General features: G+C 47.0%; 2 protein-coding genes across 2 annotated transcripts in view; both read right to left on the bottom strand.

Annotated features, from left to right (window-relative positions):
* CTNNBL1 (catenin beta like 1) overlaps positions 1–12,261 on the bottom strand; it is a 44,036-nt gene extending 31,775 nt beyond the window's left edge. Inside the window, exon 1 of the mRNA XM_032217916.1 lies at positions 12,173–12,261. Within this exon, the coding sequence (XP_032073807.1) occupies positions 12,173–12,202 (30 nt within the window). The 5' untranslated portion in view covers positions 12,203–12,261. The remainder of the gene's footprint in view (positions 1–12,172) is intronic.
* Positions 1–20,505, bottom strand: part of RPRD1B (regulation of nuclear pre-mRNA domain containing 1B) — a 311,941-nt gene that overhangs the window by 247,381 nt on the left and 44,055 nt on the right. The gene's annotated exons all lie outside the window — the stretch shown is intronic.

The following is a 20,505-nucleotide window of genomic DNA, read 5'->3' on the forward strand; positions in this document are numbered from 1 at the left end:
TATGAAGAGAGGAGGAGGAGGAGGAGGAGGAGGAGGAGGAGGAGGAAGAGGAGGAGGAGGACGACGACTGTGAGGTCCTTGTTGCTCTCTGAGCTTGGCTGTTTTCTTGCAGACGTTTCATGACCCAGCTAGGTATCACCATCAGTCCTAAAACTGATAATGTTCCCTAGTTGAGTATTGAAATGCCTGCAGGCCAAGAAGAGCACCAGGGCCACCAAGGGCTGAGCAGAGGAGGACCTCTGCAGAGGGGATGGGGATGGGCAGAAAAAGGGGGCCGATGACCTGCCTTGCCTTCTGGCGCTTGACCCGAGGAGGAGGAAGAGGAGGAGGAGGAGGAGGAGGAAAGAGGCAGCTGAACATCCCAGCCTCAGCCATTTACACCATCCAAGAACCAGATAACGGCACCCTTGCTTGGCCAGACTGCAGGAACCCCCCACCCTATTCCCCAAGTGGGGTCTGCCTGCCCTTAAAGCAGGGGTCCTCGAGCCCCAGGCCTAGGACAGGTACCGGGCTGGGGCCTGTTGGGAGCAGGGAGGCCCAAGTGGCAGGTGACCACTTAAAGCTTCATTTGCGCATGTGTGCGATGTCGGCTGTGCAGCAAAACCATTGCCCCCCCCCCAAAAAAAAACAAACCCCTCACTCTACAGCAGGGATTCTCAACCTTGGAAGCTTTAAGATGTGTGGACTTCAACTCCCAGAATTCCCCAGGAGGAGGGAGGGGGAGGAAGGCGGGGTCCTCGGTGCTCTCTGGGCATGGCTGTTTTCTTGCAGACCTTTCACGACCCAACTAGGGAACAGCCTCAGTGCGAAGGGAGGCGAATTGGTCTTGTGTCTTCTTCCTTCTAGGCTTGATGACGTTACCTAGCGGGGTCACGAAACGTTTTGCAAGAAAACAAGCAAGGACCCCCCCTCAGCTCAAACCCTGGGCCACAAACATTTTCTTCTGTTGCCGCGTCGATGGTTTCATGGCTAAGGTGGGATTTGAACTCGCCGCCTCCCGATTTCTAGCCTTAACTACGAGAGCCAAAGTCTCCAACCTTGGCTACTGTAAGACTTCCATTCCCATAATTCCTAAGCCGGCACTGCTACCTCGGGAATTCTGCTACTTGGAGAAGGAGAGAGGTAAGGGAAGAAAGAAGGGGAAGGAGAGGAGGTAGGAAGGAAGTAGAGAAGGAAGGGAGAGAGAAAAGGAAAGAAAATAAGGTGATGTCATAATAGATGCTTGGGATGGTAAATAATACAACCCAAACTGTACTCTTATCATCTCTTAAAAGGGAATAACAACAGTATAAGATTGGCAAAGAAAAAGAATAACCATGTGAATGTTTACCTGGAATTGTATGTATATATAGCACATTATAGAAGATGGAAAGTTGGAGGGGGGGCGGAAGAAAGAGGTGTATGGAGAGTGGAAGAGGTATATTGGGTTTCTATTTTTGGGGGGGTATTGTTGACAAGAGGAATTGCTGTGATTATTGTTTAATGTTGTATGGCCCCGGCTATGCACAGTATATATGTGACTGTATGAAAATGACAAAATGGAAAATAAAAACATTTTAACAAGGGATATAGCACATTATAGATCAGTGTTTCTCAACCTTGGCAACTTGAAGATGTCCGGACTTCAACTCCCAGAATTCCCCAGCCAGCGAATGCTGGCTGGGGAATTCTGGGAGTTGAAGTCCGGACATCTTCAAGTTGCCAAGGTTGAGAAACACTGTTATAGATAAAACAATATTTGGTTATAAATAGCTAATTATAGAAAGGGAAAACACTAACTGCAAAGAAACCCATACGGAACTGCTGTATGATACATGATGGAACTTATTGTTGTCTTAAGTCATGTGTTTGTCCTTGTTGATGTGTTTATGTGTGTGAAATAAAAACTTATTTTTTAAAAAAGGAAGTCCGTCGCTTGGGAAGTGGCCAATTTGGGAAACCATGGTTTAAAGCTAGCTCTCTCTCTCTGCAATCCCAGCTGGCTTAGGGCCCCCTGGTAGGAAACAGACACTGTTAGGCAGGATTGGTGGGAAATCAATGCAGCCACATTTCTTTTAAGCAATAATTCCCCCCCACCCCGGCCCCCAAATGCTGGCTTTAACCAGCTTGGGTCTTTCTTTTTTCCCCCCAAATGAAATGCAGATGACAAATGGGCATTTTGCAAGCATTCGACTCCAGGCTGTGGGTGAAGAAACGGATCAGAAGGCAGTTATAAAAACATTAGTTAGATTTAGGAAGCCTGCCTTTGGCTGCAAAGAGGGGAGGGGGCGCGGCGGGAGGGAAGGGAGTGAGGGGCTCCTGGCAAATGGGTAGAAAAGGCTGCAGGGGGGGAGGGGGGTATCCCAAAGACCCCATGGAGGAGTCTCACAAAAGTGTTCCACGTTGGCACTGCCAATCTTGTGTCCGTGTGTGTGTGTGTGAGAGAGAGAGGATTATTCCCAACACTGCAATTATTTGCCTAATCTGCTAGAGCCAGGGATGGAGGCCATGCGTCCATCCTGGTTCTCCTTGACCTCTCAGCGGCTTTCGATACCATCGACCATGGTATCCTTCTGCGACGACTGCGGGAGGTGGGGGTGGGAGGCACTGTTTTGCAGTGGCTCTCCTCCTACCTCTCGGACAGGTCGCAGTCGGTGTTGGTTGGGGGGGGCAGAGATCGTCCCCTAGGCCCCTAACTTATGGGGTGCCGCAGGGTTCGGTCTTATCCCCCCTACTATTTAACATCTACATGAAACCACTGGGCGAGATCATTCGGAGGCACGGGATAAAATACCACCAATACGCGGACGACACTCAGTTGTATCTGTCCGCCCCATGCCAACTCAATGAAGCGGTGGACGTGATGAACCAGGGTCTTGAGGCCGTTAAGAACTGGATGAGAGCTAACAAACTGGTACTCAACCCGGACAACACCGAGTGGCTGTTGTGTTTCCCTCCCAATAATTTGGCCAGTGTTCCATCGCTCAGGCTGGGGGGTCAAATTCTATACCCCTCAGATAGGGTTCGCAACTTGGGAGTCCTCCTGGACCCACAGCTGACTTTTGACCATCATCTGTCGGCTGTGACCAGGGGGGCATTTGCCCAGGTTCGCCTGGTGCGCCAGTTGTGACCCTACCTGAATCGGGAGGCCCTCACAACAGTCACTCGAGCCCTTGTGATCTCCAGGCTGGAATACTGCAACGTGCTCTACATGGGGCTGCCCTTGAAGAGCATCCGGCGACTTCAGCTAGTCCAGAATGCGGCCGCGCGAGTGATTGTGGGCGCACCTCGGTTCACCCACATAACACCTATCCTCCGCGAGCTGCGCTGGCTACCTGTTGATCTCCGGGTGCGCTTCAAGGTGCTACTTACCACCCATAAAGCCCTTCATGGTAGTGGATCTGCGTACTTGAGAGACCGCCTACTGCCAATTACCTCCCTTCGACCCATAAGATCGCACAGATTAGGCCTCCTCCGAGTTCCATCCGCCAGTCAGTGCCGACTGGCGACTACGCGGAGGAGAGCCTTCTCAGTAGTAGCTCCGACCCTTTGGAATGATCTCCCCGTGGAGATTCGCACCCTCACCACCGTCCAGACCTTCCGCGCAGCCCTCAAGATCTGGCTATCCCGTCAGGCCTGGGGATAAAGATTTTAATCCGCCCCACCCGAATGTTGAATGAAAGTTGTGTTTTATTGTTTATTTTTTTATTCACGTACTGTCTTATGTTTTGTTTTGCACACCCCCTCCCATGAATTGTAAGTCGCCCTGAGTCCCCTCAGGGAAAAGGGCGGCCTATAAATAATAAATAAAATCTAAAAAAAATAATCTAAAATCTATTTAGACTGGAACAAGCCTGGGTTTGCTTAACACATTAAGCCATGAAAAACGTGGTTTGTGAACCCTTCACACTACAGGCTAAGCCAAAGGCCAAGATGGAAGAACCAGGGTGGATAAAAATCAATGTTTTTTAAAAAATAATAATAATAAAAGGGTTTTTAAAAAATCAAATTTATTTAAATAAAATGCTTTTGGAGTAAAAAAAATATATCTAAAGATAGTTTTCTATTTAAGAATCATGAATAATTTAGCTTTATTCAGCATGAAATGGAGCTTAGTTATGCAGCGTGAGGAGGCTGTATATTCTGCAATATTTACATTTTTGGGTAAAACTCATTCAATGAATCCAAGCTCTGCCCGCTGAGATAACATGCCCTGAATCGATGCACGTGCCACAATTCCACAGGAAGCATGAGATCAACCATAAAACAAAGTTCAGGAACATTCCTTTATCCCCCCTTCTTTTGCAAATCTATCTACACTACAAACTGTATGAGGGTTGGAAGAGAAATGCACCAGAGTTTTTGCCCCCCGCCTCGAATGGTATGGTTGTTGTGTGTTTTTAAATTTTGTATTGTTATGTCTTGCCTTTTTTATCCCCCTGTCTGTACCCCCTTCCCTGATTGAATTGTGAGCCGCCCTGAGTCCCCTTCGGGGAAAAGGGCGGCATATAAATGTAATCAATCAATCAATCAATCAATCAATCAAACCTCTAAGTGGGAAGACGAAGGTCAAGCAGTTAGAAGTGACAGCAAAACCTTCTAAGCAGCTTCTACGTGTAATATTAAAGAGCGCCTGGCATTTCAGGCCCACCCTGGCAGCCCCTGTTGGTGGGCATCCACTCACCTGCTGCCCGCCACGTCCCTCACCTTGTGGTGCCCCTGCCGCACCTCCGCCCCCCCCCAATTGAAGTGAACGGGACGGCCGGAGAGTCCCCAGAGGGTCAGAGGAGGAGGAGGAGGAGCCGCTGCGGGACAGAGATGACCGCTGCTCTTTAAAAGCCACGGTTTGAATCCAGTAGGTTTAAGTCAAGCCTTTTTACTAGCGTGATTTCAATCGACTTGGTTTAAATCAAATCCGCCCTGGTGTGGACCGTCCAGATGTCCTCACCGGGGCTCAGCATCCACAGGTGCTGCATCCGCTGAACAACCGTCCGGACCCGGGTTTTTTTTAAAAAGTGGGAGAGGCCGAAAGAAGGGACCGTGCGGAAGAAGAACAAGTTCGAATCCCTGCAAGGAAAACACCAGCTGGGGAGCATCAGCATCATCAAGGCTGGTTGGGCAAACTCCCCTCCCTTCCGGTACTGATGCTATTCCCTAGCAGGGTCAAGAAACGCTTGTAAAAAAAATAATAATCACGCAGCTCAGAGAGCACCAAGGACCACACTAGTCCTCCTCCTCCACCTGCTCTTCACCACACCTTCTCCCTTCTAGCACTGATGATGTTCCCTATATGGGTCATGAAACGTCTGCATGAAACTCCCAAAGCTCAGAGAGCAAGAAGGACTCCACTGTCCTCCTCCTCTCCTCCTTTTGCTCTTTCTCCTCCTCCTCTTCCTCTCTCCTCCTCCTCTCCACAACACTTTCTCCTTTCTAGCACTGATGATGTTCCCTATATGGGTCATGAAACATCTGCAAGAAAACCCCAAAGCTCAGAGAGCACCAAGGACCCCACTGTCCTCCTCCTCCTCCTCCTCTCCTCCACCTCCTTTTCCTCTTTCTCCTTCTTCTCTTCCTCTCTCCTCCTCCTCTCCACCTTCTCCCTTCTATCACTGACGTTGTTCCTTTGTTGGGTCATGAAACATCTGCATGAAATTCCCAAAGCTCAGAGAGCACCAAGGACCCCACTGTCCTCCTCCTCCTTTTCCTTCTTCTCTTCCTCTCTCCTCCTCCTCCTCTCCACCACACCTTCTCCCTTCTACACTGACGTTGTTCCTTTGTTGGGTCATGAAACATCTGCAAGAAAACCCCAAAACTCAGAGAGCACCAAGGACCCCACTATCCTCCTCCTCTCCTCCACCTCCTTTTCCTCTTTTTCCTTCTTCTCTTCCTCTCTCCTTCTCCTCCTCTCCACAACACCTTCTCCCTTCTATCACTGACTTTGTTCCTTTGTTGGGTCATGAAACATCTGCAAGAAAACCCCAAAGCTCAGAGAGCACCAAGGACCCCACTGTCTTCCCCCCGCCAAACCCTTCTCCCTTCTAGCACTGATGATGCTACCTAACTGGGTCATGAAACGCCTCTAAAGAAAGAACCCATAGATCCCCAGGACCCCCACATCCAATCCTTCAGCTACTAGTATTCCGTTACACCGAAATCTTCCATTCGACACAGCCATTTCTTTTGAAACTCTTAAGAAGAAGTGCTGGAGGATCCTTCAGATTCTGAAACAGATGAATTTCGTGGCACAGATACTCCCACCCCCTTCAATTCATCTCCGCAAATTGCGAAGAAGCAATTATATATTTAAAAAAAATTACCGCCTCTTTGCTGCTTGTAATAAAAATTGCAATTTTTTTCCAAACTGCGGTACTAAAGACTCTCTACCAATTTTGCCCCCTTAATTAATCAATGCTTCTGCTCCAATCATAAGCAGCCGGTTCGGATGATCTGAAAAGGAGACCTGGTCAGTTTCACGAGAAATCAGGCCGGCAAGGAAACCAGGGGAAACAATGCTGAACGATTTTTTCATCATTGCGTTCCCTGTCCATATTCCCCTGGGGCATATAAATTGTTGCAATAAAATCAATTCGCTTCTCATTTGTTTTCAGAAAATACCAGAAGGCTGGAGTGCAGCTTCCATTAGAGCCAGGCTGGCAAATTTCAAATTGACAAAATAAAGACAAACGGCTTTGGGGAGGGGTTGGGAACTCTCCGCAAAACGGACAAATCACTCATCATGAATGACTTACATTCATACCGGGCGTCATCTTCTCCGAGAGATTCACCCTTTTCTCTGTACAAATATCACCTTGGGTGGAAATACAGAATATGGATATTTACGATGCCTGCATTTGGAGGAGGAGGAGGGGGTTCCGTATTCACGCACAAATGAGCATTATAGGTACTTCTAGATGCCCTCTTTTTACCTTGGAGGGGACCAGCCGCAATGCTTGAAGGAGGAGCACAAGAAGAGGTTGCATGGGGAAAAAGCAGACAAGGGATGCCTCAAGAGCTCCTGTTCCAAATTAGGAATTGATTTTTATCTGTCAAGCGGATATATTTTAGCTTAACTTGCTTTCCTTCATAAGAGGAACTGTAATTATTATAGATAATTTGAGCAAGCAACAGGAGAGAAGTTGTTAAAACGATCCTCGAGGTGTTATTGCTGGGATTAAATGCGGGAGACCTTAAACTCCAGGTGTGTGTGTGTGTGTGTGTGTGTGTGTGTGTGTGTGTGTGTTTTCCAACATAACTCTGGAACGTCTCAAGCCATTTCAACCAAATTGGTACATAGATGACTTACTCTCAGGAGTAAGACACCCCTGGAGGTGGGGGTGTCCGTGTGTGTGTGTTCCAGCATAACTCTGGAACGCCTGGGCCGCTGAAATGAAAAGGACTGAATTATATCTCTAGTGTCAAGTCACGGTACGTTTGACAGTGATCATGCGCGTTTTGGATTTGGGTTCTTTTAAGATACAGCCTGTTGTGCCTTAAAATGGCTTCTACTGTACACCACTGTGGAGTTGCCATGGTAACGGCTTTGCAGTACTCTCTTTAATACAGGATCAGGATAAATACATACCTGGGCAATGTCAGGTTATCAGCTAGTTTCAAATAAGAGAGGCGTGGAAACCGAACAAGATCAAACAGGTATAAAATATAATATGTATATAATAATCCAATACCTTACAGTGGAAGCTGCCAGCGTGGCAGTGGGAGATGGGACCATGGGATGGACTTTGGAAGGGGGGGGGGCAAGATCTTGAGCTTTCAATTGGGGGTGGGGGAAACCAGGAAGCTTTCAGACTCAGGTTTCCCCAGATGTGCCAACATGGCTCTCTTCATCAATGGGAACCTTGAGAAATCCTTTGCCTCAGACCCTGATTTACTTTTGGGGGCTGTTTGGGACCCTTGACAGGCTCTCTCTCAAAGGAAGCCCCCCACCCCGCTGATTGATTTGGCCAGCTCCACATTCTCTTCTGCTTTGGATCTTAAACCCTTTGGATTCTGAAGCGCTAAGCCTTCTCAAATGCCCATTATGAAAAGTTAAGAACAAAATCAGGCTCAACACCAATGCACAGAAACCCATTCAACATGCATATCAACTTCACAATCCGGTGCGTAGTTTGTGTACCCCCTTCTGTGTGTGTGTGAAACTGGGGGGAGGGGCAATACCTCCCTCCTCCTGAAAGGGCTTGGGGGGGCTCGGGGAGGGGAGAGCAGGCCTCCTGTGTGTCTCCGTCCTCTGCAAGAGGGACAGCTTCTCCTGGGGGGTCTCTGCAGCTTCCAGGTCAGCAGCCTGGGAAGGATCTTGAAACCCACGTAAAAGTTGCCTCTGTGCCCCCTTGCACTGGTGAGGTCACCTAGTGGGGTCAGGAAACGTCTGCAAAAAAAAACCCAAGGGAGCCCCAAGACACCCCCCAATCTTTTTTCTGCTCTTCGTCCTCCTTCCTCTCTCTCTCTCAATCTCCTCTTCTTCTCTTTTGCTCTTCTCTTTCTTTCTGCAAACCCCCCTCCCTTCTAACACTGACGATGTCACCTAGCTGAATAGGTAGGTAGAGATTGAAGATAAATATCTTCAAAAACATCTTTTTTTTAAAATTACAAATTCTGACATATTTTATAAACAAAGCGTTGTCTGGGTCTCATATACATAATCCAACAGGACATCATAGTTCTGTTTCCAATTTCAGCCGTATTATTCTCTTTCCATATTATTTATCTTAAACTTATTTTTCTTCTTAATACATAAACAATATCACTGATTGACCCTTCAAAGTTAAAGCAAATCATCACTTCACATTTCATCTGTTGGTCTATTTTACTATAAGCAACGTACATCCTCCAGTTCAGTTTTAACATAGAGAACATTTAATTAATTATCCACAATTAACAATGTTACTATAATTTCTTATATCTTAATTAACTGCATACCATTAGCAATCTTAATACAGTTCCCTTTAATCTACTAATGTGTCCCTTCTTTCCCTTCCTCCTCCTCTAACCATTTTCTCTTGGTCTCTCAAAGAATCCACTTCTTTTTAATCTTCTTTTCTCCCATTCTTCTTCTTTGTATTTTTCTTATTTTTATAATTATAGTATCTTTTCTCCTGAATCCTTTTTCTCACTTTTAATTTTATTGTTCTAGTTTTTCCTAGTCTCTTCCCACTATTTCCTTCTTCGCTGTTTGATTGTTTCTTTGGGGGGGGGGGGCATTGTCTACTTTTTTTTGTGGCACTGTAAATCCCAGTGAAATCATGTTTCTTATTCAAAAAATCTTCAATATTTTCAAAAAAACAATCAAGCCCAGAGAGCAACAAGGACCTCACAGTCCTCCTCCTCCTCTCCACAAACTACATTCCCTCCTAACACTGATGATGTTACCTAGTTGGGTCATGAGACGTCTGCAAGAAAACAGCCAAGCTCAGAGAGTACCAAGGGCCCCACAGTCCCCTCCTCCTCCCTCTTTCTAAACCACCCTCTTCTTCTTCACTTCTCTCTGCAAATCCCACTCCTTCTTAGCACTGGAACTGATGACGTCCCCTTGTTGGGTCACGAAACGCCTGCAAGAAACCCACTCAGCTCAGAGAGCCCCAAGGACCCCAAAATGCCTCTTTGTCCCTCCCTTTGTCCAATCAGTCTGTGTTGGGGTCTCCCTCACGACCCCCTGCCCTTCCTCTGCCCCTCCAGTCATCTAATACACACAATAGAAAAACGCCATCGATAAATAAAACCGAGTTGGAAAACCTGCCTTTCGGTTAAGCCAAGCCCACCAGGGGTGGGCGGTGTCAAAGCTAAGCGGAGGTGGGTGGGAAGGGTTGGGGGGGACATGTCAGTTAAAGGGAGGGAGGCTTTATACATATCAGTGCGTGAATGGCGTGGTCACCGGGTAGCATATATTTCAGTACACATAGCTCTTATGATTCCCAAATATTACATTTCATTTCCATTGTTCCACCTTATTCATAGATGCCTTTTATTATTATCGCCTTTCCTTTCTGAACCATCTTTCTGTCCTTTTGTGTACCTTAACCTATTAATCTATAATTGTTATTCTTTTCCCCACTATTTTCTATCCCTATTTTAACTTCCAGATTTGGATAATTGGATTAAACTACAGGTATCACTAATTGGCAGCATCTCAACAATTAAAGTGAATGTACTACCCAAACTACTTTATCTTTTCCAAACAATATCGATTAGAGAAATGTTTTTTTCAAACAACTTATTTAATTTATAAAATAAATATACATGCCTTCTATTCTTATCGCCTTTCCTTTCTGTCCTTTTGTGTACCTTAACCTATTAATCTATAATTGTTCTTTTTCCCCCCACTATTTTCTATCCCTATTTTAACTTCCAGCGCGCCCCACTCCCTTTCCCACGGCTATAGCACCGAGGTGGCGCAGTGGTTAGAGTGCGGTACTGCAGGCCACTTCAGCTGACTGCAGTTCTGCAGTTCGGCTGTTCAAATCTCACCGGCTCAGGGTTGACTCAGCCTTCCGTCCTTCCGAGGTGGGTGAAATGAGGACCCGGATTGTTGTTGGGGGCAATATGCTGACTCTGTAAAGCGCTTAGAGAGGGCTGAAAGCCCTAGGAAGCGGTAGATAAGTCTAACTGCTATTGCTCTCTCTCTCTCTCTCTCTCTCTCTCTCTCTCATCTATCTATCTATCTATCTATCTATCTATCTATCTATCTATCTATCTATCTATCTATCTATCATCTATCTATCTAGAGCCGAGGTGGCACAGTGGTTAGAGTGCGGTACTGCAGGCCACTTCAGCTGACTGCAGTTCTGCAGTTCGGCTGTTCAAATCTCACCGGCTCAGGGTTGACTCAGCCTTCCGTCCTTCCGAGGTGGGTGAATTGAGGACCCGGATTGTTGTTGGGGGCGATATGCTGACTCTGTAAAGCGCTTAGAGAGGGCTGGAAAGCCCTATGAAGCGGTAGATAAGTCTAACTGCTATTGCTAACTGCTATTGCTATGCTATGCTATGCTATGCCTACCTATCTATCTATCTATCTATCTATCTATCTATCTATCTATCTATCTATCTAATCAACTATCTATCTATCTATCTGTCTGTCTGTCTGTCTGTCTGTCTGCAATATTGCAGGTTAACTCTGCTCACTGCCAGGAGTTCGTTCCTGGTTGACTCAGCCTTCCGTCCTTCCGAGGTGGTTGAAATGAGGACCCGGATTGTTGTTGGGGGCGATATGCTGACTCTGTAAACCGCTTAGAGAGGGCTGAAAGCCCTATGAAGCGGTATATAAGTCTAACTGCTATTGCTATGGCTATAGCATCCAAAGCCCTGTTTCCCCACCTGCGCTGTGCTTCCTATTTCCTTAGTTAAATCAAAGCTCCACCCTGGATAGGCATAAAGAACATAAAAAAAAATAAAAATTTCATTGGGGAAAAAGGAGGGGGGGAGGATGGGAGGCTCACAATTCTGCTCCCTTCCCTCCTGCGCCCCCCTCCCCCCAACGACCCATTTAAGGCAGGGGGGTCCCCAAACTTTAAGACGGGGGGGGGAATTCAACTCCCCCCCAAGAAATCTGCTCTGCTGCCTGGGGGATTCTGGGAGTTGAAGTTCCAGAAGTCCTAAAGTTGCATTGGAGGCTTAAGCCAGTGTTTCTCAACCTTGGCCACTTGAAGATGTCTGGACTTCAACTCCCAGAATTCCCCAGCCAGCGAATGCTGGCTGGGGAACTCTGGGAGTTGAAGTCCGGACATCTTCAAGTTGACAAGGTTGAGAAACACTGTCCTAACCACTGCTGGGGAATTCTGGGAGTTGAAGTCCGGACATCTTCCAAGTGGCCAAGGTTGAGAAACACTGGCTTAAGGCGTCGGGCGGCGGTTGGGGATGGGGGAGCATGGAGGGAGCCCCCTGCCCAGCTTCTAAGGCTTTGCCCTGGATGGGAGGCCACCAGGCGATCCCACCCACAAAGCCAGCTGGGAAAAGCTTCATTCCACCCCACCCACACCCGCGCTCCAGCTCCCCCACACCCGCAGCACCATTTCAAGTGGCGGGGAGTCCCACCGGCTGCCTCGCGGGGACTACAACTCCCATCAGCCCCGCCGGCAGAAGGGGGGGTTACAACAACAACCAGCATCCCCGCTCTGGGACGGACACCCCAAACCCTTCCGAAAGCGGGCGGGACCCCCCACCCCCGTCACCCTCCTCGCCTCACCTGGTAGCTGAGCAGCTCCCCCACGTCCATGGCCGCCGCTTCCGCCGCCGGCTGTCGCGAAAGGTCGCGCGCGCTGCCGTAAAGCGCTCTTCTCCTCCTCCCCCACCCCTCGGAGGCAGCCAGGACGGACCTTCCGCCGTAAAGCGCGGCGGCGGCGGCGCTGGGAGGGGCCCCGCCGCCAAGAGCCGCCCGTAAATACGGCAATAGGAGCGCAGCGGGGCTTTGCGGGCGCTGTAGTCCGCCGATTTGCTGCGCAGGAGACGTTTGACAGGGCGGGTGCTGAGCGGGATGGGTGGGTGGGAGAGGATGGAGGGTGGGATTTTCGGAGGGTGTTCTTCCTGCCCCAATAAATTTATATCTTGAGAAACTGCAGCTTATTTTTCAAATATACTTTTTTTTATTTTCAATTTTCATAACATACAACCGCATGTATACTATTCCATAGCCAATATCCTATTGCATTAAGTAGTAATTACATCGGTTCCTCTTGTCATCAACGCCCAGAAAGATAAAAACCCATTATTGGCTCTTCTGCTCTCCACACACCTCTTTCTTCTGCCTCTCTCCTACCTCCTTTCTTCCCTCCATCATCCTTTCCTACTCTACTTCCCCTTCCTTTCTCCTTCTCCTCTCTCTTCATTCCACTCCTCCTTATCCTCCTCATCTTCCCCCCTTACCCTCTCTCCTATCCCTCTCTTCCTATCTTTCTCTCTACCTTCCACTTCTCCTTATCCTCATCTTCCCCCTTCACCCTCTCTCCTATCCCTCTCTTCCCATCTTTCTTCTCTCCTGTTTCCCACTCTTCCTCTCATTGGTGTATTTCCGCTTCTGAGCAAACTCCATTCTGTGTTGATGGTATTTATGCTTCCATATCCATAGAAAGTTTTTATTTTCCATTTTCATAACATAAAATCACATGTATACTATTACATAGCCAATATCCTATTGCATTAAGTAGTAATTACATCAGTCCCTCTTGTCATCAGCACCCAGAAAGATAAAAAACCATTATTAACTCTTCTGCTCTCCATACACCTCTTTCTTCTGCCTCTCTCCTACCTCCTTTCTTCCCTCCATCATCCTTTCCTACTCTACTTCCCCTTCCTTTCTCCTTCTCCTCTCTCCTCATTCCACTCCTTCTTATCCTCCTCATCTTCCCCCCTTACCCTCTCTCCTATCCCTCTCTTCCTATCTTTCTCTCTACCTTCCACTTCTCCTTATTCTCATCTTCCCCCTTCACCCTCTCTCCTATCCCTCTCTTCCCATCTTTCTTCTCTCCTGTTTCCCACTCTTCCTCTCATTGGTGTATTTCCGCTTCTGAGCAAACTCCATTCTGTGTTGATGGTATTTATGCTTCCATATCCATAGAAAGTTTTATTTTCCATTTTCATAACATATAATCACATGTATACTATTACATAGCCAATATCCTATTGCATTAAGTAGTAATTACATCAGTCCCTCTTGTCATCAGCACCCAGAAAGATAAAAAATCCATTATTGGCTCTTCTGCTCTCCATACACCTCTTTCTTCTGCCTCTCTCCTACCTCCTTCCTTCCCTCCATCACCCTTTCCTGCTCTACTTCCCCTTCCTTTCTCCTTCTCCTCTCTCTGCATTCCACTCTTCCTTATCCTCCTCATCTTCCCCCCTTACCCTCTCTCCTATCCCTCTCTTCCTATCTTTCTCTCTACCTTCCACTTCTCCTTATTCTCATCTTCCCCCTTCACCCTCTCTCCTATCCCTCTCTTCCCATCTTTCTTCTCTCCTGTTTCCCACTCTTCCTCTCATTGGTGTATTTCCGCTTCTGAGCAAACTCCATTCTGTGTTGATGGTATTTATGCTTCCATATCCATAGAAAGTTTTTATTTTCCATTTTCATAACATAAAATCACATGTATACTATTACATAGCCAATATCCTATTGCATTAAGTAGTAATTACATCAGTCCCTCTTGTCATCAGCACCCAGAAAGATAAAAAACCATTATTAACTCTTCTGCTCTCCATACACCTCTTTCTTCTGCCTCTCTCCTACCTCCTTTCTTCCCTCCATCATCCTTTCCTACTCTACTTCCCCTTCCTTTCTCCTTCTCCTCTCTCCTCATTCCACTCCTTCTTATCCTCCTCATCTTCCCCCCTTACCCTCTCTCCTATCCCTCTCTTCCTATCTTTCTCTCTACCTTCCACTTCTCCTTATCCTCATCTTCCCCCTTCACCCTCTCTCCTATCCCTCTCTTCCCATCTTTCTTCTCTCCTGTTTCCCACTCTTCCTCTCATTGGTGTATTTCTGCTTCTGAGCAAACTCCATTCTGTGTTGATGGTATTTATGCTTCCATATCCATAGAAAGTTTTTATTTTCCATTTTCATAACATAAAATCACATGTATACTATTACATAGCCAATATCCTATTGCATTAAGTAGTAATTACATCAGTCCCTCTTGTCATCAGCACCCAGAAAGATAAAAAACCATTATTAACTCTTCTGCTCTCCATACACCTCTTTCTTCTGCCTCTCTCCTACCTCCTTTCTTCCCTCCATCATCCTTTCCTACTCTACTTCCCCTTCCTTTCTCCTTCTCCTCTCTCCTCATTCCACTCCTTCTTATCCTCCTCATCTTCCCCCCTTACCCTCTCTCCTATCCCTCTCTTCCTATCTTTCTCTCTACCTTCCACTTCTCCTTATCCTCATCTTCCCCCTTCACCCTCTCTCCTATCCCTCTCTTCCCATCTTTCTTCTCTCCTGTTTCCCACTCTTCCTCTCATTGGTGTATTTCCGCTTCTGAGCAAACTCCATTCTGTGTTGATGGTATTTATGCTTCCATATCCATAGAAAGTTTTTATTTTCCATTTTCATAACATAAAATCACATGTATACTATTACATAGCCAATATCCTATTGCATTAAGTAGTAATTATATCAGTCCCTCTTGTCATCAGCACCCAGAAAGATAAAAAACCATTATTAACTCTTCTGCTCTCCATACACCTCTTTCTTCTGCCTCTCTCCTACCTCCTTTCTTCCCTCCATCATCCTTTCCTACTCTACTTCCCCTTCCTTTCTCCTTCTCCTCTCTCCTCATTCCACTCCTTCTTATCCTCCTCATCTTCCCCCCTTACCCTCTCTCCTATCCCTCTCTTCCTATCTTTCTCTCTACCTTCCACTTCTCCTTATCCTCATCTTCCCCCTTCACCCTCTCTCCTATCCCTCTCTTCCCATCTTTCTTCTCTCCTCTGTTTCCCACTCTTCCTCTCATTGGTGTATTTCCGCTTCTGAGCAAACTCCATTCTGTGTTGATGGTATTTATGCTTCCATATCCATAGAAAGTTTTTATTTTCCATTTTCATAACATATAATCACATGTATACTATTACATAGCCAATATCCTATTGTATTAAGTAGTAATTACATCAGTTCCTCTTGTCATCAACGCCCAGAAAGATAAAAACCCATTATTAACTCTTCTGCTCTCCATACACCTCTTTCTTCTGCCTCTCTCCTACCTCCTTTCTTCCCTCCATCATCCTTTTCTACTCTACTTCCCCTTCCTTTCTCCTTCTCCTCTCTCTTCATTGCAGCTTATTAAGAACAGGATGGACTAGAACAGAAGAGAAGGATGGAATAGGAATAGGCCTAGCATTTCTCCTTGTGGGATCCTGGCCAGGGCATAAACGCAAGCTGTGTGCCAGGGGTTCTCCTGCGTTGCCCCAAAACCAGAAAGGAAGGCCATTTCTGCAACTCAGGAACCCATCATCCCTAGCCTGGGGAAGCATGGAACATGGATGCTTCCTAGTTGCTTCCATATCTGCAAGAAAAAGTCTAAGATTCTCAGCACAATCTCTACAGACGTTTTAGCTATGCAATTTGGGATGAAGACCCTTGGAATGGGGGGGGGGGGGGAGCAGGAATGGATCTCCAGAGGGGAAAAATTGCAGACTACAGGAACCATTTGCACCACTCAGGTGACTCTAAGGACACAGGTAAATCTCCAAGTGGCCTCAATGACCCTCTAAAAGTATGCAAATGTCCAGCTGTCTGCAAGGAGTGTAAATCCTTCCATTCCCCACCGCCAAGGCAGAGCTGAAGAAGCTTCTGGGATGAGAAGGAAAAAGTCTTCAAATGAAAAAACAAGAAAGTCCAGTTGCCTCCTGAAAAAAAGCACTTTTGGGTCTGCAAGAAAACAACCAAGTTCATAGGCCACCAGGGACCCCCCCAATTTTTACCCTGAGCCACAAATCTTCTCCTTTAATGGAGTTCAGAGGCTGGCAGGATCCGGAGCCACAGCTGCGGTGGTGCTTGGAGACGGCCTGACTTCTGCCATGGTTGAACCCTTTGCCAAGCAAGGCTTCCTTCTGCCAGCCGCTGAGGTCGCTGCCCTGCTTGCTTCTCCTGCAGAAACAGCTACAGCAAAGGGCTTTACATTTTTATTCGGGGGGGGGTGGGGTGTTCCTCGCCTTACGACCAAAACTGTGCCCAAAATTTCTGCTGCTAATCAAGACATTGGCTAAGCGGGCATTGAACCCTCTCATGCCCTTTCTTGCCACGGTTGTTAAGTGAATCACAGCAGTTGTTAAGTTAGTCACACGGTTGTTAAGTGAATCACGGCAGTTGTTAAGTTAGTCGCACGGTTGTTAAGTGAATCACAGCAGTTGTTAAGTTAGTTGCACGGTTTTTAAGTGAATCACGGCAGTTGTTAAGTTAGTTGCATGGTTGTTAAGTGAATCACAGCAGTTGTTAAGTTAGTTGCACGGTTGTTAAGTGAATCATGGCAGTTAAGTTAGTCACACGGTTGTTAAGTGAATCACGGCAGTTGTTAAGTTAGTCGCACAGTTGTTAAGTGAATCACGGCAGTTGTTAAGTTAGTCGCACGGTTGTTAAATGAATCTGGCTTCTTCCCCGTCGACTCTGCTTGTCAGGAGGTCGCAGAAGGGGGGGTCACATGACCCCTGGGGGGGAGGGAACACGGCGACTGTCGTCAGTATGAACCAATTGCCAAGGGGCTGAATTTGGATCACATGACCACGGGAATTGTGTAACGGTCGTAAGTGTGGGGTCGTGTTCTCTTTTTTTCAGCATTGTCATAACTTTGAACAGTTACTGGATGAATGGCTGTAAGTCAGGAATTACATACCCTCTTTTCCCCACCCCAAAAATAAGGCCTCCCTGGATAATAAGCCCAATCGGCTGAAATAAGCCCTCCCCATAAATATTGAAATGCATGCGTAGCCGGTCCCTGCCATTTCCTGTCCCATGCTCCCCACATCAGTGGTGGGTTGCTGCCGGTTCGGCCCATATCGGGCAAAAGGACGGTAGCAGCGGTGGGAGGCTCCGCCCACCCACCCAGACACTTCTGAGCACGTGCAGAAGCATCCCGTGCGCATGAGAGCACATGAGAGCGCATGCAGGGGCGCGGCTGAACTGTTAGTAAAGAAATTAGATGATGATCAGAAATGATACAAATTGTTTATAGTCAGCCTAGCAAGGAGGAGCTAAGCTCAATTCAAAGACGTTATTAATTTCCTACTTTCTCTGTAAGTATATTTTAAACTGTATTTGTTAAAGATTTATACCTTGTATTGGTTCTGGGAAGTGGGGGGGAGGGGGGTTGGAGGGGTTGGGGGGGAGGAGGGGAGGGAGGGAGTATACTAGGTTGGAGGAGGGGTGTTGGACTTTAAGGTAATATGATTGTACATGCATACTGCTATTTTTTCTTTTTTATGTATATTGAAATGGAATTATAAATACCATCAACACAAAAGGGAGTTTGCTCAGAAGCTGAAATACACCAAGTGAATGAGAGGAAGAGTGGGAAGCAGAGGAGAGAAGAAAGATAGGAAGAGAGGGACAGGAGAGAGGGTGAGGGGGGAAGATGAGGTGTATAAGGAGGAGTGGAAAGGGGGGAGAGGAGAAGGAGAAAGGAAGGGGAAGTAGAGTAGAAAATGATGGAGGGAAGAAAGGATGTAGAAGAGTGGGAAGCAGAGGAGAGAAGAAAGATAGGAAGAGAGGGATAGGAGAGAGGGTGAGGGGGAGATGAGGTGTACAAGGAGGAGTGGTAAGGGGAGAGGGGAGAAGGAGAAAGGAAGGGGAAGTAGAGCAGAAAAGGATGATGGAGGGAGGAAAGGATGTAGAAAGGGGGAGGAGAGAGGGGGAAGAAAGTGTCAGATAAGATACAAATATGATGTATGGAGAGCAGAAGAGCCAATAACTGGGTTTTTTCCCCCTTTGGTAGTTGATGGTAAGATGAATTGATGTAATTACTTAATAATACAACATGATATTGACTATGTAATAGTATACATGTGATTATATGCTATTAAGTTGGAGGAGGGGTGTTGGACTGTAAGGTATTATGATTGTACATGTATACTGCTATTTTTTCTTTTTATGTATATTGAAATGGAATTATAAATACCATCACCATAGAATGGAGTTTGCTCAGAAGCTGAAATACACTAAGTGAATTGGAGGAAGAGTGGGAAGCAGAGGAGAGAAGAAAGATGGGAAGAGAGGGACAGGAGAGAGGGTAAAGGGGGAAGATGAGGAGGATAAGGAGGAGTGCTAAGGGGAGAGAGGAGAAGGAGAAAGGAAGGGGAAGTAGAGTAGAAAATGATGGAGGGAAGACAGGATGTAGAAGAGTCGGAAGTAGAGGAGAGAAGAAGATAGGAAGAGAGGGATAGGAGAGAGGATGAGGGAGGAAGATGAGGTGTATAAGGAGGAGTGGTAAGGGGAGAGAGGAGAAGGAGAAAGGAAGGGGAAGTAGAGTAGTATGGAAGCGGAAATACACCAATGAGAGGAAGAGTGGGAGAACAGAGGAGAGAAGAAAGATGGGAAGAGAGGGACAGGAGAGAGGGTAAAGGGGGAAGATGAGGAGGATAAGGAGGAGTGCTAAGGGGAGAGAGGAGAAGGAGAAAGGAAGGGGAAGTGGAATAGAAAATGATGGAGGGAAGACAGAATGTAGAAAGGGGGAGGAGAGAAGGGGAAGAAAGTGTCGGATAAGGTATAAATATGGTGTAAGGAGAGCAGAAGAGCCAATAACTGGGTTTTTTTTCCCCCTTTGGTAGTTGATGGTAAGATGAATCAATGTAATTACTTAATAATACAACATGATATTGACTATGTAATTGTATACATGTGATTATATGCTATGAAAATGGAAAATAAAAAAAAATTCTATGTAAAAAAAAAGAAGAGAAATTAGCAGCCCATCTCTGCCCCACACGGAAGAGCCCCCTGGAGGCCGCTCCCACAAACCCTACCTCCCGCGCCTCTTCTCTTAGTGACCATCGCAAAAAGAGCAGCAGGCCCAGCGTCACTAATGCAGACAAGAGTGTGTCAGAGAGACGGAACTTCTGGCCCTCTCGGGCTCAGCTGATCCACAGGCTGAGATTATGGGGGCCTCCTGCACCTCAAAAAGAACAAGACCTCCCCGAAAACAAGGCCAAGTGCTTATTTCGGGGGTCAAAAGAAAATAAGACCCTGTCTTATTTTGGGGGGAAACACGGTATATTTATCGACCAAATTTCTTTGCCGTCCCTCTCCCAGGTTGGAGCAAGTGAGGTTTCTCCCGGCTTCGCCCACCGTTCAAGGCAAGAGCAGCCGCTCACAAAAGCCCTGATAAATGAATTTCATTTGCAGCCAAATCTAATCCGACGATAAGCAGAACTTCATTGTGAGCCCAGAGAGTTCGCTATGAAAAGCGCATTGTCTGGAGCGCCGCACAACGCCTGTAGCACATCCTCGCAACAACTCCCTGCAACAAAGGCGGGCCTGCGGAGTTATCTCGGTGGGGGTCTGCCTGAAAGAGAGCCCCAAATTAAAAGCATCTGTAATTTTCTGACAGAAGGCCCCCGGCCCCACCCAGCTTATTGCAAACAGGAGGAGGAGGAAGAGGAGGAGGAGGAGGACGGGGAGGACGACTGCGGGAACCTTGCGGCTCTCTTGTGCTTGGATCTTTTCTGGAAGGCGCTTCATGACCCAACTAGCAGACATCATCAGTGCTGGAAGGGATGGGAGTTTGCAGAGAGGAGGAGGAGGAGGAGGAGTGTGGGGGCCTTGGTGCTCTCCAAGTTTGGTGGTTTTCTTGCAGACATTTCATGGCCCAACTAGAGAACATCATCAGGGTTAGAAGGGAGGAGGAGGAGGAGGAGGAGGACTGTGGAGTCCTTGGTGCTCTCTGAGCTTGGTGCTTTTCTTGCAAACATTTCATGACCCAACTAGAGAACATCATCAGGGCTAGAAGGGAGGAGGAGGAGCTCCGACCCTTTGCAGCTCCGACCCTTTGGAACGATCTCCCCGTGGAGATCCGCACCCTCACCACCATCCAGGCCTTC

This window comes from Thamnophis elegans, chromosome 5 (assembly GCF_009769535.1).
Source record: "Thamnophis elegans isolate rThaEle1 chromosome 5, rThaEle1.pri, whole genome shotgun sequence".
Taxonomy (NCBI): domain Eukaryota; kingdom Metazoa; phylum Chordata; class Lepidosauria; order Squamata; family Colubridae; genus Thamnophis; species Thamnophis elegans.